Below are 27,626 nucleotides of genomic sequence, written 5' to 3'. Positions count from 1 at the left end.
AGAGCAGCTGCAGTAGGTATGCACCATTGCGCCTCGCTGGGAGAAATATTTTTGACCACTTACTATGCTCTGAATGAAATAGAAAGGACTGACATAATGTCCTGCTGCATCCAAAGTTACAACTCCATCAGTTTTGATCCCAAGATGTCTTTTTCAGATTGGCTCAGACTTCACAAAATAATGGTCTAAATGAAAAATATCTTTTTTTTTTTTTTTTATTGTTGGGGATTCATTGAGGGTACAATAAGCCAGGTTACACTGATTGCAATTGTTAGGTAAAGTCCCTCTTGCAATTGAAAAATATCTTCTTCTGTAACTTGCATTTTTTTTTTTTTTGAGGCAGAGTCTCATTTTGTTGCCCTGGGTAGAATGCCAGGTGACAGTGTAGTGTCACAGCTGACAGCAACCTCAAACTCTTGGGCTCAAGCAATTCTCTTGCCTCAGCCTCCCAAGTAGCTAGGACTATAGGCGCCTGGCACAACACCTGGCTATTTTTTTTTTTTTTTGGTAGAGACAGAGTCTCACTTTATGGCCCTCGGTAGAGTGCTGTGGCCTCACACAGCTCACAGCAACCTCCAACTCCTGGGCTTAAGCGATTCTCTTGCCTCAGCCTCCCAAGTAGCTGGGACTACAGGCACCTGCCACAACGCCTGGCTATTTTTTGGTTGCAGTTTGTCTGGGCTGGGTTCGAACCTTCCACCCTCAGTATACGGGGCCAGCGCCCTATTCACTGGGCCACAGGTGGCCACCCTCTTCTTTTTTACTCTTTCATAACTACATTTTTTTTTTTAAAGAGACAAGGTCTTACAATTTTGCCCAGAATGGTCTTGAGGTCCCAGGCTGAAGCCATCCTTCCATCTCAGCCTTCTGAGTGGTTGGGATTACAGGAGCACACTACCACACCCAGCCACTACTCATTATGCTCTGAAAAACACAAAAATCATATTCTGTTTTTCCTTTTTTTTTTTTTTTTTGGCCGGGGCTGAGTTTGAACCTGCCACCTCTGGCATATGGGACCGGCCCTACTCCTTGAGCCACAGGCGCCACCCAAAAATCATATTCTGTTTAAAAACTTTCTTTCTTTCTTTTTTTTTTTTTGACTCGGGACATGTTTTTATTGTAACAAAACAGGACTGACCTAAATAGACAAATGGCCCCGTAATCTAATTGTAAGAAAAAAAAAAGAAGGGCCACATATCAACTTTTCAACAATTAAGTAGTCATAATCTGAGGAAACAACTATATTTTAATTTACACTATACAACTATTATTTTCATAGACTCCATTTTGCACTGAAAGAACCAGAATTTTTTTTTTTTTTTTTGTAGAGACAGAGTCTCACTGTACCGCCCTCGGGTAGAGTGCTGTGGCATCACACGGCTCACAGCAACCTCTAACTCTTGGGCTTACAATTCTCTTGCCTCAGCCTCCCAAGCAACTGGGGCTACAGGTACCAGCCACAACGCCCGGCTATTTTTTTGTTGCAGTTTGGCGGGGGCTGGGTTTGAACCCGCCACCCTGGGCATATGGGGCCGGCGCCCTACTCACTGAGCCACAGGTGTCCCCCAGAACCAGAATTTTTTTTTTTTTTTTTTTTTTTGTAGAGACAGAGTCTCACTTTATGGCCCTCGGTAGAGTGCCGTGGCCTCACACAGCTCACAGCAACCTCCAACTCCTGGGCTTAAGCGATTCTCTTGCCTCAGCCTCCCGAGTAGCTGGGACTACAGGCGCCCGCCACAACGCCCGGCTATTTTTTGGTTGCAGTTTGGCCGGGGCCGGGTTTGAACCCACCACCCTCGGTATATGGGGCCGGCGCCTTACCGACTGAGCCACAGGTGCCGCCCAGAACCAGAATTTTTTATAGCACAAAAATGACAATACATTCAATTTACTGAGTCATCCTTATGCTCAGTTTTACTTCTACCTGGAAGCATTACAAGACTATCTAGAAGATACAGATAAAAATAAAAGCAGAAAATCACAAAATCAAATTGACTTTTTAAATTTTGGGATAAATTTGGACTTTTTTTTGTAGACTTAGCATAGAGATATGAAATAGAGGCAATTTCCATGACATTGGTTACATGCTCAGTTCAAAAGATTCTATGATCCGTTTATATTTACTTATAAGTTATAAATGCTAGAATATTCCTGTTGTCTGTCAGTGATCAAATGACTGCAATATTGGCTGGAACTTCTGTTTATGAGATTATCCTCTCAATTCTCTATCTGTGAAATGGATTGGTAACGCTTAGATCGTGGTGGACTTCTTACTTCATGGTTTCAGTGTTATCTGTAGCGAAGTTGAGGTCTTGTTACCTTCTCAGTATGCAGGGTCCCTAAATTCTTTCTTCAGCCACCCTTAAAAGTGATCTAATTGAATTGTAACAGAAACACACATATTTGTGAAAAGCTCCACTGATGTGGGGTTTTTCTGCTACGTGATCAACTGGGACTTCCTTGCATATAGGTAGTTGTTAGAATTGGGATCTATATTCTTTTTAAAAACTTTCTTGAGTTTTTTTAAAATAATTGTGGTTGGCTGGGCGCCTGTGGCTCAAACAGCTAAGGCATCAGCTACATACAACTGAGCTGGAGGGTTCAAATTCAGCCTGCTGCCAAACAACAATGATGACTGCAACTAAAAGAAAAAAAAGTAGCCAGGCGTTGTGGCAAGCACCTGTGGTCCCAGCTACTTGGGAGGCGGAGGCAAGAGAATCGCTTGAGCCCAGGAGTTGGAGGTTGCTGTGAGCTGTGATGCCACTGCACTCTACCCAGGGAGACAGCTTGAGGCTCTGTCTAAAATAAATAAATAAATAAAGTAAAAATAAAATAAAATAATTGTGGTTAAGGGTGGCGCCTGTGGCTCAGTGGGTAGGATGCCGGCCCCACATACCAAGGGTGGCGGGTTCAAACCCAGCCCCGGCAACAACGACAAAAAATAGCTGGGTGTTGTGGGTGCCTGTAGTCCCAGCTACTCAGGAGGCTGAGGCAAGAGAATTGTCTAAGACCAAGAGCTGGAGGTTGCTGTGAGCCGTGACAGCGTGGCACTCTACCAAGGGTGACAAAGTGAGACTCTATCTCTAAAAAAAAAAAGAAGAAGAAAGAAAGAAAAGCCAAGCAGGGACACTGTGGAATAGAATCGCCTGTGTAGATAAGTGCTTGAAAACTGTTTTTGTTAATATGCTAAGTAGTGGTGCTCCATAAGAAATAAATTGTCGAGGCTGGGTATGGCGGGTCAAACCTGTAATCCCAGCACTCCGGGACTGAGCGAGCGGATTGCATGAGCTCAAGAGTTGGAGACCAGCCTAAGCAAGAGCCATACCCAGTCTCCAAAATAGCCGGGCGTTGTTTTGGGCACCTGTAGTCCCAGCTACTCAGGAGGCTGAGGCAAGAGAATTGCCTAAGCCCAGGAGTTGGAGGTTGGTGTGAGCTGTGTGACACCACCGCACTCTACCATGGGCGATAAAGTGAGACTCTGTCTCTACCAAAATAACAACAACAAAAAAAAAACCTCCCGTAACATGAGATCTACCATTTCAACGTATTTCTCCCGAGTGTATAATTTATTATTCTCTTTGGTTTATTAGAAATATAACAAAATGAAATCCTTTTTTTTTGTTTTTTGCAGTTTTTGGCCGGGGGTGGGTTTGAACCCACCACCTCCGGCATATGGGGCCCGCGCCTTACTCCTTTGAGCCACAGGCACCACTCCGCAAAATGAAGTCTTAACAAATGAAAATATATGCAAATTATGTTTTAATGCCTTGGCTGTTAACTAAATGAGACAGTCTCACTATGTCACCCTCAGTAGACTGCCGTGGTGTTGCAGCAACCTCAAACTCTTGGGCTTGAGTGATTCTCTTGCCTCAGCCTCCCAAGTAGCAGTTGCAGTTGTCATTGTTTAGCTGGCCTGGGCTGGGGTCGAACTTGCAAACCTTGGTGTATGTGGTTGGCACTGTAACCACTGTGCTACAGGCGCGGAGCCAATGTCATCTTTATAGTACATATGCAATCTCTAAAAATGTGAAGATGCTCAATAGCATAATGGGATTTTTGTTCAAATTCTAATTAAATTTCTATTAAACAATATGTGAAAGCTACATGAGCTAAAACAGAGTGCTAAAACAGAGGCACTGGTGGAACAGGTTTCCCTGAGTCAGTCTCCAATTTGCATCTCATACCATACTTACTTGGTAGGTATCCCTCGCTTAACCTCTTTGGTTCTGTTTCCTTAATTACGAAATGGAAATAAAAGTTGAATCTACTCACAGTGTTGTGAGCATTAAATGAGTAAATGCATTTAAAGCATTTTTCTTTTCTTTTTTTCTGAGGCAGGGTGTCTTGTTGCCCTGAGGGCATGGCATCATCATCGCTCACAGCAACCCCAAACTCCTGGGCTCAGGCTCTTGCCTAAGCCTCCCTGACAGCTGAGACTATAAGCTTGGGCCACCCCGCCTACCCGATCTTTTGGTGTTTTTTTTGTTTGTTTGTTTGCAGAGACAAGATCTCTTTTGGTGTTTTTTTGTTTGTTTGTTTGCAGAGACAAGATCTCACTAAGTTCGCGAGTGCGACCTATCATCAGAAAGTAACTCCATGCAGCTACCATTTTATCAATTACCTACTAAAATCCCCTCACTACATCCCTATCATTGAGCAAAGGAAGTTACCCAGTCTTAAAATACTTTTTCATCCAGTGCCTCCAAGTTTTTGCTGTAGGTATTTCCTTTATCAAACCATAAGCGCCTAGATCCTACACTACCAGTTCCACAGGAAGCATTCAAAAATTAACCCCGAACTATTTTCACCAGTAATAAAGGTCTTTAAAGGAGGAAAAAGGTAGAAAGGATTACAAATCACCATTTGAAGTTTAAGTGGGGTCCTCAAACTACGGCCCGCGGGCCACATGCGGCCGTGATTGTATTTGTTCCCGTTTTGTTTTTTTACTTCAAAATAAGATATGTGCCGTGTGCATAGGAATTTGTTCAGAGTTTTTTTTTTAAACTATACTCTGGCCCTCCAATGGTCTGACGGACAGGAACTGGCCCCCTGTTTAAAAAGTTTGGGGACCCCTGTAAGATCTACAAAGTAAATCGGCTGCAGGAGAACCACCAAGGACCTCTTCAGCAAAATACCCATTTGGATCGCTTTTCACTGACGTCACTCAGTCCATCCACCTCTTAAAGCAAAGAAGGCGGGATTAGACAGCCGGCTGGAGTTCTTCCTAGCCCTCCCTCTACTGGACTGGCTAGCGCTAAGACCAGCCCCACCCCAGGTCGACTTGGCATTTCCATTGGTCAGTTTTCCCTGGAGGGCGGGGCCTTCTTGCCGCGGGGGTTAGGGATGGTGAGGGTGGCTGGAGCCGCCATCTTGGATTCCGCGGTGGCGGTGGTGGCGGTAACGCGCTGCTTCTGGGGAGTGGCTCTTTTCTCCCCCTCCCCCCAGTTCGGTAGCGGTAGCTCCTCCCACTGGGGGAGGTGGCGCGGCGGCAGTGGCTTCTACAGCCATGGCGGCGACTACTGCTAACCCCGGTGAGGAGACTGAGGACTGTGGCGCCTCTAAAGGGGGAGGTGCTGAAGGGGCTGACAACTGGCGAGACCTAGGGTTGAGGGGACATAGCAGGAGCTGGAGGCGTTGAGGCGGGGCGGGGGCGGCTGGGGGACAGTGGGGGAGGGGAGTGACCTGTGGGAGGTGCCTGACCCCTGGGGATCAGTGCAGACGGGAGGAGGAGGGAAAGAGCCGGCGGGTGGGAGTTGGGGGTTCCCTTCCCGGAGCTGTGTTGGAGCGAGGCCGGCGGGGCTGGCCTCCTCCGCTCTCTCGGCGGCTTTCAGGTCTGGGCTGTGGTCCTCTTTTAACCCTCTGCCCGCTGGAGGTGATTGATGCCGAGTAACTGTGGTTCGTTTTACTTTAAGAGTAGTTTGGATTCATAAACACTGGACCACGTTGCTGTTAAATGAAGTGTTGCTACCACACATTTAAACGTTTACATTTTAATTTATATTTTTTAAAATTTAAAATTCTTTGAATATATATTTTATATATAATATAACATTAAGTCACATTTGACTTCAGCAGTTATAAGAGATGCAAGATACAATATACAGGATAACAAACGTTATCTGTATATATTATTACAATTTTAACAGTTTTTTTCTTTCTTAAAATGCGTATAAGTTTTTTTGGCACTCATTGTATATACTCAGTTTCTCCAGGGTATACCTCCCCCCGCCTATACTTTGAAACTTGCATTTATGTATTAAGAGGCTCTGTAGTTGCGGAGGGCAGAGGTTTGTGTAATGGTTGTGGTTCTCTCTTATCCACATATCCACGTTTTTTTTGTTTTTTTTTTGTAGAGACAGAGTCTCACTGTACTGCCCTCAGGTAGAGTGCCGTGGCGTCACACGGCTCACAGCAACCTCTAACTCTTGGGCTTACGCGATTCTCTTGCCTCAGCCTCCCGAGCAGCTGGGACTACAGGCACCCCCCACAATGCCCAGCTATTTTTTTGTTGCAGTTTGGCCGGGGCTGGGTTTGAACCCGCCACCCTCGGCATATGGGGCCAGCGCCCTACTCACTGAGCCACAGGCGCCGCCCCATATCCACGTTTAAATTTAGTTAGGCCTAGGTTGAGGCAGTTTCCATTATTTCAGAAAAGTTTAGTTCCGTGCCATTTCTCAATTTTGAAAAAAATTAACTAGTCTTAAGAGAGTCTTGAGAGTCTTGCGGGACTAGAGAGATCAGATCTTCAAATTCCTAGTCCTCTTTCCACTATACTAGTATTACGGTTAACTTCTCTCTAGAAAATATTTCCTTCTAAAAGGCTTAGTTTACCTGCTAGCATTGGCCAGTCTTGCAAAATCTGTCATTTCACGGAAAGCCTTATCTTTGTTAGCCTTCAAAAAGAGGCCCCGTCCCCGCGCGCGCGCGCGTGTGTGTGTGTGTGTGTGTGTGTGTGTGTGTGAGAGAGAGAGAGAGAGAGAATTTATTGAATATACAACAGTGGGAGGGATTCTCTGCTGTCTTCACGTTGAAATTAATATTTTTCGTTTCTCTGAAAAGCAGTATTATTTTGCAATACCTTGGTTTTCATATTACAGTTAAATCACTGTGAAATTTACTGTCTGTCCCAGAGTGTTTCTGGGAACAGAACTATTTTAAGAAGTGGCTGTCACTTGTCAACTCATTTTAAAAAATCTAATTTTTTCCTTGATTGCATTAATGTACACAGCTGTGATTTAACAATAAAAATAAATAAATTAATACAAAAATCTAATTTTGTTAAAGGAAAGGATAAAGTTAATGGCTAAAATTTTATTGCAGTGCTGACTGATGGAATAAAACTAAAACTGGAAAAATGATGAATGGCAAACCTGACCTTGTACTAAGAAATCTGTGAACTAGGGAGTAAATAAGATTTTAAACTATTACATCTTGTTAAAATGCTTATATAACCCTAGTCAAATTCCAAAGCATTTTTTTTTTTATTAAGAAGTGGCCTGGGGTGGTGCCTGTGGTTCAGTGAGTAGGGTGCCGGCCCCATATGCTGAGGGTGGCGGTTGGAACCTGGCCCCAGCCAAAGTGCAAGAAAAAAATAGCCAGGTGTTGTGGCAGGCGCCTGTAGTCCCAGCTACATGGGAGGCTGAGGCAAGAGAATCACCTAAGCCCAGGAGTTGGAGGTTGCTGTGAGCTGTGACGCCCCGTGTCACTCTACCAAGGGTGATAAAGTGAGACTGTCTCTAAATAAAAAAAAGAAGTGGTCTGGGTAAACAAGTTTTGGTGTACATGTCAGAAGCTTTTTTCCAGCTGTGTGGGTGGAGTTGCTTTATTTTGTTTTGCTTTGTAAACAACAGCAACCAGAATGACAGTGTTTTGACCAAATTTTCATTAGCTGATCAGCCTTAGGTTAAATCGCCAAGCAGAAAACAGCAATTTTGTGCAGAATCCTTGTTACTTAAACAGTTTTGTTTATTGTTCTTTACTCTGTAATTTTTGCATTGCTTTTTTCTTTTTTATTTTTTTGAGACAGAGTCTTAACTTTGTCACCCTTGATAGGGTGCTTTGACATCACAGCGCACAGCAACTTCAAAGTCTTTGGGTTTAAGCAGTTCTCTTGCCTCAGCATCCCAAGAAGCTGGGACTGAAGGTGCTCACCACAACACCCGGCTAATTTTAGAGATGAGATCTCAAACTCTTGGACTCGAGCAATTCTCTTGCCTCAGCCTCCCGAGTAGCTGGAGCTGTAGGCGCCTGCCATAATGCCTGGCTACTTTTAAAGACTGAATCTTGCTCTGGCTCAGTCTGGTCCTGTGAGTTCAGGCAGTCCATGTCCCTCAGCCTCCCAAGTACTAGGATTACAGGCATGAGCCCCTGCACTCTGGCTGCATTTCTTTTTTTTTTTGATGTTAAAAAGTTCTATTTCTTTTAAGTTATTGATCCCATGTTCAATACATAATAAATCAGGAAAAATATTTTCTTTGTCATTTCTCCCTTTGCACCTTATGTCAAAAGGAAGAGATCAAAGATGTGTTGTAGATTTTTTCAGTAACCTGTTAAATTTTGGGAAAGGAGATCTGTGAATGGAAGGATACAGTGTGGAAATGTACCGTGCTTAGTGAAAAGAAAGAAATGGTTTCCAGGTCAGAATTCTTTGTTGCGTTGTTATGCCTTCTTTCCTTAGAGCTGTTTTAGGGACCAGGAATATCTCATAATTTCTTTGACTTTTTTTGACTTTGTATTTTTGCTGAGTACTGGTTGCTAAGTTTTCCTACTGTTCTTGTTCTGTCTTCACATGTGTCTGCAAATGATTTTTATTTTTATTTTTTATTTATTTATTTTTTTTGAGACAGAGCCTCAAGCTGTTGCCCTGGGTAGAGTGCTGTGGCATCACAGCTCACAGCAACCTCCAACTCCTGGGCTCAGGCGATTCTCCTGCTTCCGCCTCCCAAGTAGCTGGGACTACAGGTGCCCGCCACAACGCCCAGCTATTTTTTGGTTGCAGCCGTCATTGTTGTTTGGCAGGTCCAGGCTGGATTTAAACCCGCCAGCTCAGGTGTATGTGGCTGGCGCCTTAGCCACTTGAGCCACAGGCGCCGAGTCTGCAAATTATTTTTAAAAATGAGTATTTTGTTCTCTCTAAGCTTCATTTAAGGTAATCCTTAGGATAAATAACAATGCTTGATCATGTTCATTGTATTCACGGGACCTGGTTCTTCTGTATTTTTCACTATCGTAATGTGGTGCTACATCAGAAGAATAAATGATTTATACTTTTTACTCTCTTTCACGACTCTTACAGTGTCGAAGTAATAGTTGAGATGTGGTGATGACCCCCCCAACCTCTGAATTGATATTTCTTCATATTCTCCCCTTTTTCCTTAATTCTGCTTCCACTGGCAAGTAGAAGTGAATGCATAGGTGGCCCATGAAGCTTTAGGCTATAACTTTATTGTCTATGGATTACTAACAATTTTTTTTTTTTAAGAGTCTTATTTCGTCACCCTCGGTAGAGTGCTGTGGTGTCACAGCTCACAGCAACCTCCAACTCCTGGGCTTAGGCGATGCTCTTGCCTCAGCCTCCTGAGTAGCTGGGACTACAGGCACCCACCACTACGCCCGGCTATTTTTTTGTTGCAGTTTGGCCAGGGCTGGGTTCAAACCCGCCACCCTTGGTATATGGGGCCGGCGCGCTACCCACTCAGCCACAGCTGCTGCCCAAGAACACTTTCTTTTTAAATTGGTTATGTGGTCTTGGTGCCTGCAGCTCAGTGTCTAGGGCCCTGGCCACATACAGTGGAGCTGGCGGGTTCCAACCCGGCCCAGGCCTGCCAAACAACAATGACAACTACAACAGAAAAATAGTGAAGCATTGTGGCAGGCACCTGTAGTCCCGGCTACTTGGGAGGCTGAGGCAGGAGAATCGCTTAAGTCTAAGAGTTGGAGGTTGCTGTGAGCTGTGATGCCATAGCACTCTACTGAGGGTTAAGCCCAAGAGTTTGAGGTTACTATAAGCTATAATGCCAAGCACTCTACCAAGGGCAACCTAGTGAGATTCTGTCTCAAAAAAAAAATAAATTGGTTATGTTATTTGTAATGCATTGGCTGAGGTACTGGCTGGGAAGGGATTAGGTATTTGGTTTACAATTCTGTACTCAAACCAGAGACTAGAATGAATTTGTAGTAAGTGTAGGTTTTTCCTCCCTGGATTATGGTATTCTCATTAACATAGAACTCTTCCTGTGCTATTATATACAATTTATTGTGGATGGAGGAGGCAGACACTTGTTTTATAAGGCTGTCATGGCTTGGCGTTTATAGCTCAGTGGCCAGGGCACCGGCCACATACACTGAGGCTGGTGGGTTTGAACCTGGCCCAGGCCTGTTAAAGAACAATGACAGCTACAACAGAAAGATAGCTGGGCATTGTGTTAGGCTTAAGCCCAAGAGTTTGAGGTTACTGTGAGCTGTGACACCATAGCACTCTACCATGGGTGACGTAGTGAGACTCTGTCTCAAAAAAAAAAAAAAAAAAAAAAGGCTGTCATTTAGGGAAAAGTTTATTTTTAGATGATTTTTACCTATATAAATTATAGTTTTCAATGCATTAATTAACAAAATTCTCGTGCTACCTTTTTTTTTTTTTTTGAGACAGAGCCTCAAGCTGTCACCTTGGGTAGAGTGCTGTGGCATCACAGCTCACAGCAACCTCCAAATCCTGGGCTCAAGCGATTCTCCTGCCTCCTCCTCCCAAGTAGCTGGGACTACAGGCATCTGCCACAACGCCTGGCTATTTTTTGGTTGCAGCCGTCATTGTTGTTTGGTGGGCCCAGGCTGGATTCGAACCTGCCAGCTCAGGTGTATGTGGCTGGCGCCTTAGCCGCTTGAGCCACAGGCGCCGAGCCTCTCATGCTATCTTTATTTACCTTTTTTTAGATATGGGAAAATAGAAATTCATGCAGTGTAAGGTAAAGAAGCAGAATTAGTGAAAAAGGAGAAAATATGAAGAGTATCTTTTTTTTTTTTTCTTTGAGACGCATACAAATTTATTAATGGACATGAACATGGGAGTCCCACAATTATGAGATGATCAAAGTTGTCATACCCCACAGAAAGCAATGGAGGCTTGGAGTGTGGTCCCAGGTTATGGAGGGGGAGGGAAGAAGGGCTGTCTTATTATGCAGATGAGGCCTCACAGGTAGCAGCCTTCAGAAAGAATAGATGGTACCCTGAGATAAATGATTCTCTGTCAGACTGCTAATAGTATCAAGCTTTAGTGTCCTTTTCCTGTGAGTTAATTTTTTCTAGATCCAGATAAGTGGACCGCAGAGAACACCTCTGCATCTGCTGTTTACTTCACTGATGTACATTTCCTCCACAGATGCAAATCTCCCCCACAGAGGACAGCTTTTCAGAGCTATTCCAAAGTCTCCAGACCCCCTGAATAGCCATTTTGAAATACGCCAAAGAAGGATATTTTAGGGAGGCATATTTCAGTTTCCCCAATAAGCCCCACAGAGATCCTAATATTTATTGATAAATGTAAGATTAGTGCTAACGCAACACTTTTTTTTTTTTATCAAGAATAAGGAAAGGCCTGCATCTTGAAATGAGACAATAATGATCAATAACAGCTTCAATATCTGCCCTCCTTTGATTCGCATTGAACAATCTTTCCAGCATACTTCCTGACCTCCAGGTAGATGTGGCTAGTGGGAGATCTGGCTAGTGACATTAGCTTGGAAGGAAGGGGGACAGGAGAAGGCAGGGTTTATCTTCGCCCTCCTTCCCTCACTGCCACCACTATTTCAGGGACATCATTTCTGGAAGTGGTTGTGATTCTTCCATAGTTCTGTGACCTGCTGGACAGCTCCTCCCTCGGGGGTACCAGCTCCCACCTGCTCAAGCCATTGGCTCTAACAAGACAGTTTTTTCCGTTTTGCTTAGTCAGGCCACAGGCTGGTATCCACTTACTGCTCTTGATGAGCTCTGGGCTGCCTCCAAACCTGTTGGGCTTCTTAGCTCTTCCAGCATCCCACTTTTCTTTGCTATTTTTCTTTGTTTGAAAGACTTAAAGAGGTTCTTTTTTTTTTTTTTTTTTTGCAGTCTTTGGCCAGGGCTGGGTTTGAACCCGCCACCTCCAGCATATGGGGCCAGCGCCCTATTCCTTTGAGCCACAGGCACTGCCCACTTAAAGAGGTTCTTTTCTGGCTGGACCCGGATTGATTCAATTGTTGCAGGAAGATGAGGCCCAGTGGAGAGAAAGAACACCCAAACACCATGTTTAAAAGAGGAAGGGCTTTATTCCAGCCAGGGAGCGAGGGCAGACAAGAGTCCAAAATGGCCGCACTCCCGACTGCCTCATCTTATTATTTTTATCCCCAGTCAAAAATTCATGGCCCGGGCGGCGCCTATGGCTCAAGGAGTAGGGTGCCAGTCCCATATGCCAGAGGTGGTGGGTTCAAACCCAGGCCCGGCCAAAAAAAAAAAAAATTCATGGCCCACAGGTACCTTTCTCATGGGTCAGTTTGAATCAAGCTAGAGAAGTGGTTTGACTTTTACAGAACAGTGGGTTTTTACAAAAGCGGCGGCAAGAGTTTGTTTTCAGGTCCTTAGCCGTTTATGAAGAGTATCTTGATACTCTTTTTTTTTTTTGAGACAGAGCCTCAAGCTGTTGCCCTGGGTAGAGTACTATAGCATCACAGCTCACAGCAGCCTCTAACTTCTGGGCTAAAGCGATTCTCCTGCCAATGCCTCCCAAGTAGCTGGGACTACAGGTGCCTGCCATAACGCCCGGCTATATTTTTTTAGTTGTAGCGTCATTGTTCGGTGGGCCCAGGCTGGGTTTGAACCCACCAGCTCAGGTGTATGTGGCTGGCGCCTTAGCCGCTTGAGCACAGGCATGGAGCCTTGATATTCTTTTATTATATTCTACTGCAAGGACCTTTCTAGAAAGTGTATTTTACTAGGGTTGCACCTGTGGTTCAGTGGGTAGGGCACTGACCTTATATACCGAGGGTGGTGGGTTCGAACCCAGCCTTGGCCAAGCTGCAATGGAAAAACAGCCCAACGTTATAGTGGGTACCTGTGGTCCTAGCTCCTTGGGAGGTTGAGGCAGAATCGCCTAAGCCCAGGAGTTGGAGGTTGATGTGAGCTGTGATGACACAGCACTCTACTGAGGGCAACAAAGTGAGACTAAAAAAAAAAAGTATATTTTACTAATTTAGCAGTTGAAATACAATTAACATTTTGGAAAGGAATCTCAATCTGCATACTTTTTATGCAATAGATTTTTTTTTTTTTTTGAGACAGAATCTCACTCTGTGGCCCTGGGTAGAGTGAGTGCCCTGGCATCATAGCTTACAACAACTTCAAACTCTTGGGCTGAAGTGATCCTCTTGCCTCAGCCTCCCAAGTAGCTGGGACTACAGGCACCAGTGAGTACCCTGGCATCATAGCTTACAACAATCTCAAACTCTTGGACTGAAGATCCTCTTGCTCAGCCTCCCAAGTAGCTGGGACTACAGGCACCAGCCCTGGATAAGTTTTCTATTTTTACTAGTGATGGGGTATTGCTCTTGCTCAGGCTGGTCTCTAACTCCTGAGCTCAAGGGATCTGCCCACCTCAGCCTCCTAGAATGCTGGGATTACAGGCATGAGCAGCCTATGCAATAGATTTGTACCACTAACCTACCTCTTCTTTTTCTATTTTCTTAGAAATTAAAGAAATAGATACTTCTGTATTCCTGGAAGTCTAGTTTTCTTTGGTCATTTTGAAATAGTGGTCTTTCCACTTAATTTTTTGTATTTCTATCCTCCCCTTCTCCTCAAATAGTCCACTAAGAGATGAGAATAGTATGTTTTATGAAAGTCTTTTGTAGTTCTTTGTGGATGGCTTTCTTCTAAGGCAATAATGGGAATTTCCACAGTAAGTGGTAGTTGATCTTCAAAAACTGAATTCTCACTCACACTCAAGGAAACTAAACCCCTTTCCTTGAGTTAACTTAGGCTGTGATATCTTGGGGGTGTTTAATTCTAAAATTAGTGAAATTTGAATCCTTGATTTGTGAAAATTGACTTTGGTACAAGCTTTTTTTTTTTTTTGAGATTAGTTACAAGATTTAATTAAAATGTTAGTTCCCATTTGGTATAGTACTGTAAAGAAGCACAAGGGTAACATTTCTGTCAATGCTATCAGGTATTTCTGTGGTTGTACAGCTGACTTTATTTAGATGTAACAATAAAAGAGCACACCTAATGATGATAGGCCCTGCTTGTTTAGCCATCTGTTTTTAAGAATGCTGCCTAATGTGCCATGATGACTTCAGTAAGTGGACTTCAGTAAGTGTTCCCATTGCAAACATGACAACGCCTATCATTTTACACAGAGGAAATAAACCCAGAGAAGGGAATGGACACATTTATTAAGTTCCTGATATATGCCAGGTCCTGGTTTGTTAACTGGTCTTTAGGTTAGAAACTGTCTCCTACTTCTCAGATAAATTCTCTGAATTTATATTTCTTTTCATCATTTCTTCATTTTTTATTTCTCTACATTTTAACTGTAGTTGAATGGACAAATTAAGTTTATGGCTTTCAGCAGTGTAATTAGAATATAAGTTTCATGAGAGCAGAACTTTTGCTTCCCTTATTCACCATAGCACCCTTGTGCTTACAGTGCTGCCTGCTATATAGGACTAGAATTCCTATAATAGAATTCCTAAATATTTGTTAAATCAATGAATACAGGTAAAACCCAGCATTGGAGGTTCATTTCTTTATCCACTGTTAACATGAAAATATTTTTGAAAGGATAATACGAATTAAGCCATTGACTTCATGAATTAATTTATACAAATAATTTTTAACATTTAATATCCCAGCTATTCTAAATGTATTGTCTCATTTAACCCACATTATATATTATCTCATTTAACACTTAGAACAATTTTTGTGATGTAGGTATTGTCCTTTTACACAGAGGAGGAAACTAAGGCACTGAGTAAATAAGTAACTTTCTGGAAGTCCCCAGCTACTAGGTGATAGAGACAAAATTTGATTGCTAGCAGTCCATTTACATAGAATTCTTAATCTCTTGTAAGATTTTTTCCAGGCTGGGGATAGTGGCCCCTGCCTATAATCCTACCACTTTGGAAGGCTGAGATGGGAGGATCGCTTGAGACCAGGGGTTTGAGACCAGCCTGAGCAAGTGTGAAACTCTCTTTTCTATAAAAAAATAGAAAAATTAGCCAGGCTTGGCGGTGTGTGCCTATAGTTTTGGCTACTTGGGAGGCTGAGGCAGGAGGATTAGTTGAGCTCAGGAGTTGGAGGTTGCAGTTAGCTATGATGCCACTGTACTCTAGTCAAGGGAACAAGATACTGTCTCAAAAAAAAACAAACAAACTCCAAAAAACCTATCCATTGTGATTTTGAGTCACTTCCTACTGAAGGTAGTGCAAATGGGTTATCTTTTGAGGAGGAGTGTGGGGTATTGTCTTTAGGAAGCTGAAGGAGGTGAAATACATTAGGCAGCCTAGAGGGCACCACTGTTGCTGAGGTGGAGAACCAAGATAGAAGCCAAACAAGGAGCTGGAAGAGTAGTAGTTTCCTAAAATCTTTTCTGTAACTTTATATTCTTTCCTCATAATTCTGTGTTTCAACAGAATCCTCTGAGTTCTTCATATACCATATCTGAGCCTCTTCTAGCAACTTCGCTTCAGACACACTATGCATGCTTGTTTTTCCATTTTCTTTGGGACAGTCTCACTCTGCTGCTCAGGGTAGAGTACCAAGGTCTCTGCCTAGCTCATACCAACCTCAAACTCCTGGGTTCAAGTGATCCTCCTGCCTCAGCCTCCTAGGGAGCTAGGACTATAAGTGCCCAATACACGTGCTAATTTTTCTATTTTTAGTAGAGGTAGGGCCTTGCTCTTGCTCAGGCTGGTCTCAGACTCCTAAGTTCAACAGATCCTCCTGCCTTGGCTTCCCAGAGTGCTAGGATTATAGGTGTGAGCCACTGCGCCTGGCCCACCCTTGTTTTTCTCACTGACTGTTCTTATTTGTCCCTTTTGCCTGGTCATTTTCTTATTCAGTATGGTTTTACTTTTCTATTCTGACTCCTATTGCTAGAACTCTTTACTAAATAAAGTAAAGTAAACCAAGAAACTTCCTTCATTTCTACCTGTTTGCTGAACCACTTGCCTTCTTATCTTAATGTAGCATTTTTCACTTCATTTAACTTTTTTATATTAAAGATTCCCAAATTTTCATTCCTGGCTTCTCATATAAACTACTTTATAATATTTTCATCTATTAAAAAAATATTTCGGGAGGCGCCTGTGGGCTCAGTCGGTAAGGCGCCGGCCCCATATACCGAGGGTGGCGGGTTCAAACCCGGCCCCGGCTGAACTGCAACCAAAAAAAATAGCTGGGCGTTGTGGCGGGCGCCTGTAGTCCCAGCTACTCCGGAGGCTGAGGCAAGAGAATTGCTTAAGCCCGGGAGTTGGAGGTTGCTGTGAGCTGTGTGATGCCATGGCACTCTACCGAGGGCCATAAAGTGAGACTCTGTCTTTACCAAAAAAAAAATATATATTTCTTCTCGCTCTCTCTCTTTTTTTTTGAGACACAGTCTCACTCTGTCTCCTTGAGTAGAGTCCCGTGATCCTATCATACTCACAGCAACCTCAAACTCTTGGGCTTAATTCAAGGTCCTCTACCTCAGCCTCCTGAGTAGCTGGGACTATAGGCCTGCACCACCACACCCGGCTAGTTTTTCTATTTTTAGTAGAGACAGGGCCTTGCTTTTGCTTATACTGGGCTCGAACTCCTGAGCTCAAGCAGTCTACCTGCCTTGACCTCTCAAAGTGCTAGGATTATAGGCGTAAGCCACCGCACCCGGCTTTCTTTCTCAGAAATCTACTAGAAGATGTACTCCACCAGTAGGAGAGAAATATGGACTATGAGAAAGAGGCAGTATGACACAGGGGAAAAGTGAAGCATCCAGTATGTATACCTTGCTATCACTTTTTGTGTTTTATTTTCTCTCTTTCCTTTCATTTTTTATGAGACAAAATCTTGCTCTATCAACCCGCCAGAATGCAATGGCATCATCATACCTCATTGCAATCTCCAGTTCTTGGGCTCAAGTAATTCTGGCTCAGTCTCCCTAGAAGCTAGAACTACAAATATGCACCATCATGCCCAGCTATTTTTTTCTATTTTTGATAGAGATGTGGTTTTGTTCTGACCTCCAGTGATTTTCCTGCTTTGGCCTCCCAGAGTGCTAGCATTATAGGCATGAGCCACCATGCCCAGCCAGTTTCCCTATTTTCTTTTTTTTTTAGAGATAGAGTCTCACTATGTCACCTTCAGTAGAGTGCTGTGACGTCACAGCTCACAGCAACCTCCAGCTCTTGGGCTTAGGCGATTCTCTTGCCTCAGCCTCCCAAGTAGCTGGGACTATAGGTGCCCACCACGATGCCCAGCTATTTTTTTGTTGCAATTTGGCTGGGCAGCCACCCTCGGTGTATGGGGCCAGTGCCCTACTCACTGAGCCACAGGCACCGCCCCAGTTTCCCTATTTTCAATAGGTTATCCCACTTTCACGTTTGGCTGATATTGTGCAAGTGGGAAGACCTATGGTTTACACTCTCCAGAGAAGTCTGTGTTTTTGGAGGGGAAATGATATCAACCTCTTTGGAAGGTAATGAGCAATTAGTTTTTTAAATATGTTTACTCATAGACCCTGGAAGTCATTTTCAGAAATTTGTTATTATAGAAATCCTGACATCTATGCATAAAGATACACAAATATTGTCATTGAAAGATTATTTATGTGTGTGATAGTTTGATTGTTATAAATACACATTTATACCTGAACAAAATGAGATCCCATCTCTACTAAAAACAGAAAAATTAGCCAAGAGTAGTGGCGGGTGCTTGTAGTCCCAACTACTCGGTAGACTGAGGCCAGAGAATTGCTTGAGCCCAAGAATTTGAGGTTGCTATGAGCTATGACACGATAGCACTCCACCCAAGGCAATAGAGTGAGACACTGTCTCAAAAAAAAAAAAAGAAAGAAAATTAAAAGATTGAGCTATACCTGTATTTGTCATGGCCCCCCTCTCCAAGTTCTCATATTGGTTACATGGAAGAAAATATGTTCAGAATAAGTACAGATGCTTCTCAAGTTACTAGGGCTCTGTCCAGATAAATCTGACCTACAATGGGGCTATGTCTAGAAGAGTTGAAAATACCAAAAGTCAAAGATGCATTTAATACACCTAATCTATCGACATCATAGCTTAACCTAGCTGAACCTTAAACCTGCTCAGAATAATCACATTAGTCTATAGTGGGCAAAATCATCTGATACAAATAAGTTCTGCTTTCTGATAAAATGTTGGATATTTTATAATTTTTTTTTTTTTTTTTGACAGTCTTGCTCTGTCACCTGGGCTAGAGTACCATGACCTTAGCTTACTCACAGCAACCTCAAACTCCTGGGCCCAAGTGATCCTTCTACCTTGGCCTCCTGAGTAGCTGGGAGTACAGATGCCCACCATAATGCCTAGCTAATTTTGCTATTAGTAGAGACAAGATCCCGTTTTGTTCAGGCTTGTCTTAAACTCCTTAGTCAAAAGCATCCTTCCATCTTGGCTTTCTGGAGTGCTGGGATTACAGGCATGAGCCACCATGTTCAACTTGTAATTTATTCAATATTGTACTTTAAGTTGAATTTGCAATGGTTTCCCACCCATCATAAGCGGAAAAATCTTAAGTGGAGCCATTGTAAGTTGGAGACTGTATAATTTGAGCCCTTTTTTTTTTTGTTTACCAAAACCCTATATATGGTATATAATTGTGTTAGAACTCTGAAAGGATTCATATCAAAATGCTAACAACCCCTGGACACAGTGGCTCACACCTGTAATGGTACTCTGGGAGGCTGAGGTGGGTGGATTGCTTGAGCTCAGGAGTTCAAGACCATTCTGAGCAAGAAGAGTGTTGTGGCGGGTAGTCCCAGCTACTCAGGAGGCTGAGGCAAGTGAATTGCGTAAGCCCAGGAGTTTGAGGTTGCTGTGAGCTATGACATCAGGGCACTCTACCTAGGGCAACAAAGTGAAACTCTGTCTCAAAAAAAAAAAAAGCTAACAACAGGCCAGGTGTGGTGGTGTCACTGATGAAGAGAGGTCAGGGTGGTCACGGTACCCAGCACTTTGGGAGGATGAGACAGGAGGATTGCTTGGTCCTAGACGTTTGAGGTTGCTGTGAGCTAGGTTTAGGTCATGGCACTCTGGCTCTGGCCCAGGTGACAGAGCAAGACTGTGTCAAAAAAAAAAGAAAATTGCTGACAAAAGTTACCCATAGGCAGGTAAGTGGGTTTAAGGTGTGTATGTGGAGGATTTTTACTTTTCACAGTTTGTTTCTGTATTCTTTGAATGTTTTTAGTCACTTATGCTTTTGATTTTCTGTGTATCCTCATTGTGTTTTATTATATGTATTACTGTTGCCATGAAAAGTTAAGGACAAAATTGTAGTTTGGTCTTTGGTATAATTTTATGAAGCTACTATTTGAGAATTAGTGTGTCAGGCACAATGCTAAGCAGTTTTTATATGCATCATCTAATTTAATCATCCCAGAAGGTAACTACTGTTATTAACTGTGGTTAGTAGTTAAAATACACAAATAGAGCTGTGTATTAAAGAGATGAAGTAATTTGCCCAAAGTAAATGATGATCCGAGGATTGGAATGCAAATTTATCAGATTTAAGAGTTTGAGCTGTGTTTTCAGATTTTCCGTTTACATACATTTTCTTTTTTAAAAATTGGCATCATGTATCCTTTGGTCATAAAAATAATATATGATTATTGTAAAAGATAAAACAGTATGGATATATACAAAATCAAATGTAGAGGTCTGTAAATGCCATTTCAGAGATAATCACTGTTGACAGTTTATTGTGTAACATTTGCTTACTCCATTGTAACCAGGATATCATCCTTACTATTTCTAAAATGTAACAGGCATGCTCTCACCTCAGCGTCTTTGCAGTTTGCCTAGAGAACATTTCCCCAAAGATACCTTTATGATTGTTTATTCCCTCATCTCCTTCTGATTTTTCCTTAGATGTTACGTTTTAGCAAGGCCTTCCTTCACTATCTAAAGTTCCAACCTCCTGGCTGAGTGCGGTGGCTAACACCTATAATCCCAGCTCTCTGGGAGGCCGAGGCGGGTGGATTGTTTGAGCTCAATTTAAGACCAGTCTGAGCAAGACCCCGTCTGTAAAAATAGCCAGGTGTTGTGGTGGGTGCCTACAGTCCCAAGCTACTTGGGAGGCTGAGTCAAGAGAATCACTTAAATCCAAGAGTGTGAGGTTGCTGTGAGCTATGACACTACGGCACTTTACTGAGGGAGACCAAGTGAGACTCTGTCTCAAAAAATATATAATAAAGTTCTCACCACCTACCATTGGACCTTATGGTAGGTCTGATTTGACTTTTCCTAGCTTATTTTTCTCATTGTTACCATACTATTATGATAAACAATATGGAATTTCCAACATTGTCCATTTTCACCTATAAAATGGCAATTTCATATTGTCAACCTAATTTATCTTTTTTTTTTTTTTTTAGAGACAGAGTCTCACCTTGTCACCCTCAGTAAAGTGCTGTGGTGTCACAGCTCACAGCAACCTCCAGCTCTTGGGCTTACACGATTCTCTTGCCTCAGCCTCCCTAATAGCTGGGACTACAGGCACCAGCCACAATGCCTGGCTATTTTTTTGTTGCAGTTTGGCCGGGGCCGGGTTCGAACCTGCCACCCTCAGTATATGGGGCCGGTGCCCTACTTAGTAAGCCACAAGTGCCGCCCTTTCTAAGAGTTTTTATGAAGAATTGGTATTGAATTTTGTCAAGTGCTTTTCATTTATTGTTCAGTGTGATTGTGTGATTTTTTTTCTTCTCTAGCCTGTTAATATGGTAGGTTACATTGGTTAATTATCAAGTATTGAACTAATTAGCATCCCTAGATAAACCACAGCTTGGTCATATTGTATAATTCTTTTTGTGTATTGTTAAATTTTGTCTATATTTTGTTAAGCTGTGTCTGTTTTCATGAGGGATACTGGTCTCTAGTTTTTACTGGGTTTGTCTTGTTTTGCTAGCAGGGCAAGACTAGGTTTTTTTTTGTTTTGTTGTTTTTCACTTTTTGGCCGGGACTGAGTTTGAACCCACCACCTCTGGCATATGGGGCCGGCACCCTACTCCTTTGAGCCACAGGCACTGCTAGTTTCATAAGATGAATTAAGCGTACTCCTCACCTGGTTTCTGGAAGAGATCGTAAAGAACTGGTGTTAATTTTTCTTTAAATAATTGGTAAAATTCTCTAGTGAAATCATGTGGGCCTGGAGATTTCTTGTTTTGGAGTTTTAAATTTATGCTTTGGTTTTCTTCATAGCTATAGGGCCACTCAAATTATTATTTTGTATTGGGCCAGTTATAGTTGTGCTTTTTTCAAGGAGTTGCTCCATTTTGTTTAAATTGTCAAATTTATGTGTTCAAGTTATGTTTAGTATTTCCTTATTATCCCTTTAACGTATTCAGGGTCTATATTGTTATACTCGTTTTCATTTCTAACATTGGTAGTTTGTATTTTCTTATTTTTGGTCTGTCTAGAGGTTTTATTGATCTGTTTAAAGAACCAAGTCTTTGTTTCATTGATTTTCTTTATTGCTTTTATTTTCAAAGTCATTAATTTATGCTCTGAATTATTTCCTTCTTTCTGCTTGCCTGGTTTTATTTATTTATTTTATTTATTTTATTTTTTTGTAGAGACAGAGTCTTACTTTATCACCCTTGGTAGAGTGCTGTGGCGTCACAGCTCACAGCAACCTTCAACTCCTGGTCTTAGGCGATTCTCTTGCCTCAGCCTCCCAAGTAGCTGGCACCCGCCACAATGCCCAGCTATATTTTTGTTGTGGTTTGAACCTGCCACCCTCGGTATATGGGTCCGGCGCCCTACCCGCTAGGCTCCTATTTATTTTTATAGGCTCTTGAAGTTTGAGTTTTGGTGATTGATCTGACTTTTCTGCTTTTCTTTTCTTTTTTTTTTTTTTAATATTTATTTTTATTTTTTTTAACTTCAGTTTGCTTGTTCATTCTTCTTTGTTTGAAGTACTCCTTTTTTGTTGATTTTCTTCTTCCTCTGGTGGTGCTGGCTGTTTTTTGATGTTGTTAGTAGAGACCAGGTCTTACTCTGGCTCATTGCTGCTCATACTGGTCTTGAACCTCTGAGCTCAGACAATCCACCGCCTCAGCCTCCCATAGCGCTGGGACTACAGGCGTGAGCCACCATGCCCGGCCTTTTCTGCTTTTCTAATGTAAGCATTTTAGTGCTATAAATTTTCTTCTGAGTACAACTTTAGCTATGTTCCATGAATTGTGCTGTGTTGTATTTTCATTTTCATTTAGTTTTTTCTTTCTTTTTTTTTTTTTGTTGTTGCAGTTTGGCCGGGGCTGGGTTTGAACCCACCACCCTCAGCATATGGGGCCGGTGCCCTACTCACTGAGCCACAGGCGCTGCCCTCTTTTCTTTTTTTTTTTTTTTTTGAGATGGAGTCACCCTCGGTTGAGTGCTGTAATGCCACAGCTCACAGCAACCTCAAACTCTTGGGCTTAAGTGATTCTCTTGCCTCAGTCTTTCAAGTAGCTGGGACTATAGGTGCCCACTACAATGCCCGGCTATTTTTTGTTGCATTTGTCATTGTTTAGCTGGCCTGGTTGGTTTCGAGCCTGCCAGCCTTGGTGTATGTGGCTGGCGCTGTAACCACTGTGCTATGGGTGCTGAGCTGAGACTTCCTTCTTTTTTTTTTTGTGCAGTTTTTGGCTGGGGCTGGGTTTGAACCCGCCGCCTTCGGCATATGGGGCTGGCGTCCTACTCCTTTGAGCCACAGGTGCCGCCCTCCTTTTTTTTTTTAATTTCAGATTAAAAATATGAAGGTACAGGGCACCGCCTGTGGCTCAGGGGAGTAGGGCGCTGGCCCCATATGCCGGAGGTGGTGGGTTCAAACCCAGCCCCAGCCAAAAACTGCAAAAAAAAAAAAAAAATTGGTACAAAAGGATTGGGTAACATTGTTTGCATTTGTTAGGTAAAGTCCAAGTTGTTGAGTCCTTCACCCAGGGGGTGTGCTGTAGACCCTATTGTGCCTATTAGGTGAGAATTTATCAATCCTCCTCCCCTCTCCCCTATTCTCTCTCCTTTCTCTCTGCTCCCTGCTCTTCCTTCTTTTCTCCCCCTTCTCTGAGACTTCCTTTTTGGCCCATTGATTAGTTAGATGTATGTTTAGTTTCTGTGTCTGTAGAGCAGTGGTTCTCAACCTTGGGTCATGACCAACAGGAACAGTATTAAAGGGCCATGGCATTAGGAAGGTTGAGAACCACTGCTGTAGAGATTTTCTCTTTATCTTACTGTTATTGGTTCCATTTTGGGTGGAGAACACAGTCTATATGGTTTTAATTCTTTTGAATTTGTTGACATTTGTTTTATGGCCTGGAATATGGTCTATCTTGGTATGTTTTAGGGACACTTGAGTGTGTATCTTCTGTTGTTGAATGGAATATTTCTTGTCTTTTCCGTTCTGTTCTTTTCTTTTCCCTGCCTCCCTCCCGCCCTTCCTTCCTTTCCATTTTTAAATTCATATTTTAACCTTTTTTTGGTTGAGACAGGCTCTTGTTATGTTGTTGCCCAGGCCAGTATCAAACTTTTGGCTTCAAGTAATCCTCTTTGCCTTGAGTTCCCAAAGTGTAAATCCCAGGATTTACAGGCATGAGCCATTGTGCTGGTCAGGGAATATTTCTATAAATATTAAGTAGATCCTATGATCCTATTAGTTGATGAAGTTGTTGATTACTTCTATCTCTATGTTGATTTTCTAATTATTCTATCAATTGCTGAGAGAGGGATATTCAAGGCTTCTCTATATCTGGTATTTCATTTGCTCTGGAGTCTACTTTATCTGATTATTATTAATATAGCTTAATATTCCTGCTTGTCAATACTCATGCTTTTCTTTGATTGAGGAGTACATGATACATCTTTTTCCATCCTTTCCTTTTCAGCCTGCCTTTACTGTTTATATATATACACACACACACACACATATGTATTTTTTTTTTCTTTAGAGACAGAGTCTCACTTTGTTGCCCTCGGTAGAGTGCTATGGCGTCACAGCTCACAGCAACCTCCAACTCTTGGGCTTAGGCAATTCTCTTGCCTCAGCCTCCTAAGTAGCTGGGACTATAGGCACCCGCCACAACCCCTGGCTTTTTTTTTGTTGCAGTTTGGCCTGGGCCAAGTTTGAACCTGCCACCCATGGGGCTGGTGTCCTACTCACTGAGCCACAGGTGCCGCCCTTTACTGTTATATTTGAAGTGAGTTTCATGTGAGCAGCCTGCAATTGGGTTGTGTTTTTAAATTTGTTTTGCCAGTCTCCATCTTTTAATTGGTGTATTTGGAGCATTTACATTGAATAAAATTATTATTATGTTAAAGCTTACGTCTGCCATTTTATTTTTTGTTTTCTGTTCGCTTTAGTTCTTTTTTCTCTCTTTTTATACCTTTCTGCTGGTTATATGAATGTTTCTCAGAATCTCATTTTGATTTATCTATAACATTTTTTAGTGTATCTCTTTAGGTAGATTTATAGAGCTTGGTGTAGGTATTACATTAAATGTATATAACTTATCACAGTCTACTGTTGTTATTTTACCAGTTTGTTAAAGCGTTAGAAAACTTACCTGTCTTTATGTTTCTTTACCCTTTCCCATTTATAATTGTTTTAAATATATCCTCTACATATATTTAGTAGCACATTAAATAGGTTTATAATATTTGCTTCAACCATCAAGTATGATTTAACCATCAAGTACCACATTAAACAGGTTTGTAATATTCGGTTCAATCATCAAGTATGAAAAGAGAAGGAAATCCTGCTTTTTTTTTTTTTGCAGTTTGGCCAGGGCTAGGTTCGAACCCGCCACCCTCGGCATATGGGGCCGGCACCCTGCCCACTGAGCCACAGGTGCTGCCCGGAAATCCTTTGGATTTTAACCATAATTTTGCTTACTGTGTTCCTTCTTCTTTCTGGATATTCCATAATTTCTTCTTTTATAATTTCTATTCTATGTAGACAACTTTTTCTCTTCTTTTCTTTTTTCCTTTTTTTGTTTTTTAAGATAGTCTCACTATGTTGCCTTCAGTAGAGTGCTGTGGTGTCACAGCTCACAGCAACCTCAGTGTCACAGCTTACAGCAACTTCCAACTCTTGGGCTTAAACGATTCTCTTGCCTCAGCCTCCCAAGTAGCTGGGACTACAGGTGCCCTCCACAATGCCTGGCTATCTTTTGTTGCAGTTTCACTGGGGCCGGGTTCGAACCCACCACCCTCCTTATATGGGGCTTGTGCCCTACCCACTGAGCCATAGGCGCTGCCCTTTTCTTCCCTTTTCTCTTCTCTTCTTTTTTTTTTTTTTAAAGACAGAGTCTCACTATGTCTCCTTGGGTAGAGTGCCATGGCATCATAGGTCACAGCAACCTCAAACTCTTGGGCTTAAGCAATTCTCTTGCCTCAGTCTCCTGGGTAGCTGGGACTATAGGCACCCGCCACAGTGCCCGCTATTTTTTTTGTTGTAGTTGTCATTGTTGTTCAGCTGGCCCGGGCCATATTTCAACCTGTCAGCTTCGATATATGAGGCTGGTGCTGTACCACTGTGCTACGGGGGCCAAGTCAGACTGACAACTTTCTTTAACCAGTCTTTTAGGATAGGTCTGCTGGTGACAAATTCTCTTTAGTTTTCCTTTATCTGAGCACATCTTAATTTCCCTTTCATTCCTGAATAACGTCTTCACTAGGTATAGGATTCCAGGTTGGCATTTCTTTCAGAACTTAAATATTACCCACTTTCTTCTGGCTTCCATGGTTTCTGAGAAGAGCCTTTTGCTGTTAGAATGGTTTTCCACCTGTAAGTAAGATGTCATTTTTCTCTGGCTACTTTCAAGACTTTTTCTTTGTTTTTAGTTTTCAGAAGTTTAATTATGTGATGTGTGTTAATCCTTTTTGGGGTTTGCACAACTTCTTGAATCCATAGATTTGTAATTCTTGCCAAAATTGGGAATTTTTCAGTACTCCTTTCTTTTCTCTTTCTGGGACTATAATGACACAAATGTTAGATCTTTTGTATTAATTCCAAAGGTCTCTGAGGCTCTTTGTTAATTTTTTTCTCTCAGTTTGTATTCCCTCTATTCAAATTAGGTAATTTCTAGTGTTCTGTTTTCCATTTCACTGATTTTGTCCTTTGTACCTTCCATTCTACTCTTGGAGCCTATACACTAAATTTTTTATTTCAGTTCTAAAATTTCTATTGGTCTTTTTCATGTCTGTTTTTGTAATTGCTTGTTGCAGTATTTTTTTTTTTTTTTTTGTAGAGACAGAGTCTCACTTTATGGCCCTCGGTAGAGTGCCGTGGCCTCACACAGCTCACAGCAACCTCCAACTCCTGGGCTTAAGCGATTCTCTTGCCTCAGCCTCCCGAGTAGCTGGGACTACAGGCGCCCGCCACAACGCCCGGCTATTTTTTGGTTGCAGTTTGGCCGGGGCCGGGTTTGAACCCGCCACCCTCGGTATATGGGGCCGGTGTCCTACCGACTGAGCCACAGGCGCCGCCGTTGTTGCAGTATTTTTATCACGCTTCTTTAAAAATCGTTAGATAATTCTAACATCTGTGTCATTTCAATGTTAGCATCTATTGATTGCTATTTTTCATTCAGTTTGAGTTTTTTTTTTTTTTTTTGAGACAGAGCCTCAAGCTGTTGCCCTGGGTAGAGTGCTGTGGCATCACAGCTCACAGCAACCTCAAACTCTTGGGCTCAAGCGAGTCTCCTGTGTCCGCCTCCCAAGTAGCTGGGACCACAGGCACCCACCACAACACGTGGCTATTTTTTGGTTGCAGCCGTCATTGTTGTTTGGCGGGCCCAGGCTGGATTCGAACCCGCCAGCTCAGGTGTACATGGCTGGCGCCTTAGCCACTTGAGCCACAGGTGCCGAGCCTGAGTTTTTTTTTTTTTTTTTTGAGGCAGAGTCTCACTATGTTGCCCTTGTAGAATGCTGTGGCGTCACAGCTCATAGCAACCTCAGACTCTTGGGCTTAAGAGATTCTCTTGCTTCAGCCTCCCAAGTAGCTGGGACTATAGGCGCCCGGCTATTTTTTTGTTGCAGTTGTCATTGTTGTTTTTTTAGCTGCCCTGGGCTGGGTTTGAACTTGCCAGCCTAGGTATATGTGGCCTGTGTCCCACCTATTGGAGCTACGGGCACCACCTTCCTTTTTTTAGACAGAGTTTCACTTTGTTGTCCTTGGTAGAGTGCCATGGCATCATAGCTCACAACAACCTCAAAATCTTGGGCTCATGTGATTCCCTTGCCTTAGTCTCCCAAGTAGCTGGGACTACAGGCGCCTGCTACAATGTCAGGCTGTTTTCATCATGTGTATTCTAAATTCCCTTTCTGTCATTCCTAACATTTTGTTTTAGGTGGAATCCTCTGCAGTAGCTACCTCATGGTCCAGTGGAGGGGTTGTTC

The 27,626-nt window shown here is 42.6% G+C and overlaps 2 protein-coding genes across 15 annotated transcripts in view; both read left to right on the top strand.

Annotated features, from left to right (window-relative positions):
- SEMA6C (semaphorin 6C) overlaps positions 1–8,916 on the top strand; it is a 314,549-nt gene extending 305,633 nt beyond the window's left edge. For 6 of the 9 annotated variants that reach the window (XR_008380071.1, XR_008380074.1, XR_008380073.1 and 3 more), the window contains one exon: positions 8,843–8,914. The gene's annotated coding sequence lies outside the window, so the exon portion shown is untranslated. Of the gene's footprint in view, positions 1–8,842 lie in introns of all 9 variants that reach the window. The other 3 variants (XR_008380076.1, XR_008380075.1, XR_008380077.1) reach the window with 2 other exon arrangements.
- Positions 5,341–27,626, top strand: part of ARNT (aryl hydrocarbon receptor nuclear translocator) — an 82,883-nt gene continuing 60,597 nt past the window's right edge. For 3 of the 6 annotated variants that reach the window (XM_053590710.1, XM_053590708.1, XM_053590706.1), the window contains exon 1: positions 5,341–5,531. In XM_053590710.1, coding sequence (XP_053446685.1) covers positions 5,507–5,531 — 25 coding nt within the window. In that variant the 5' untranslated portion in view covers positions 5,341–5,506. The remainder of the gene's footprint in view (positions 5,532–27,626) is intronic. The other 3 variants (XR_008380078.1, XM_053590707.1, XM_053590709.1) reach the window with 2 other exon arrangements.

The sequence above is a fragment of the Nycticebus coucang genome, chromosome 5 (assembly GCF_027406575.1).
Source record: "Nycticebus coucang isolate mNycCou1 chromosome 5, mNycCou1.pri, whole genome shotgun sequence".
NCBI lineage: Eukaryota > Metazoa > Chordata > Mammalia > Primates > Lorisidae > Nycticebus > Nycticebus coucang.
The sequence above is the reverse complement of the archived record's forward strand: the minus strand, read 5'-3'. Positions and strand labels throughout refer to the sequence as shown.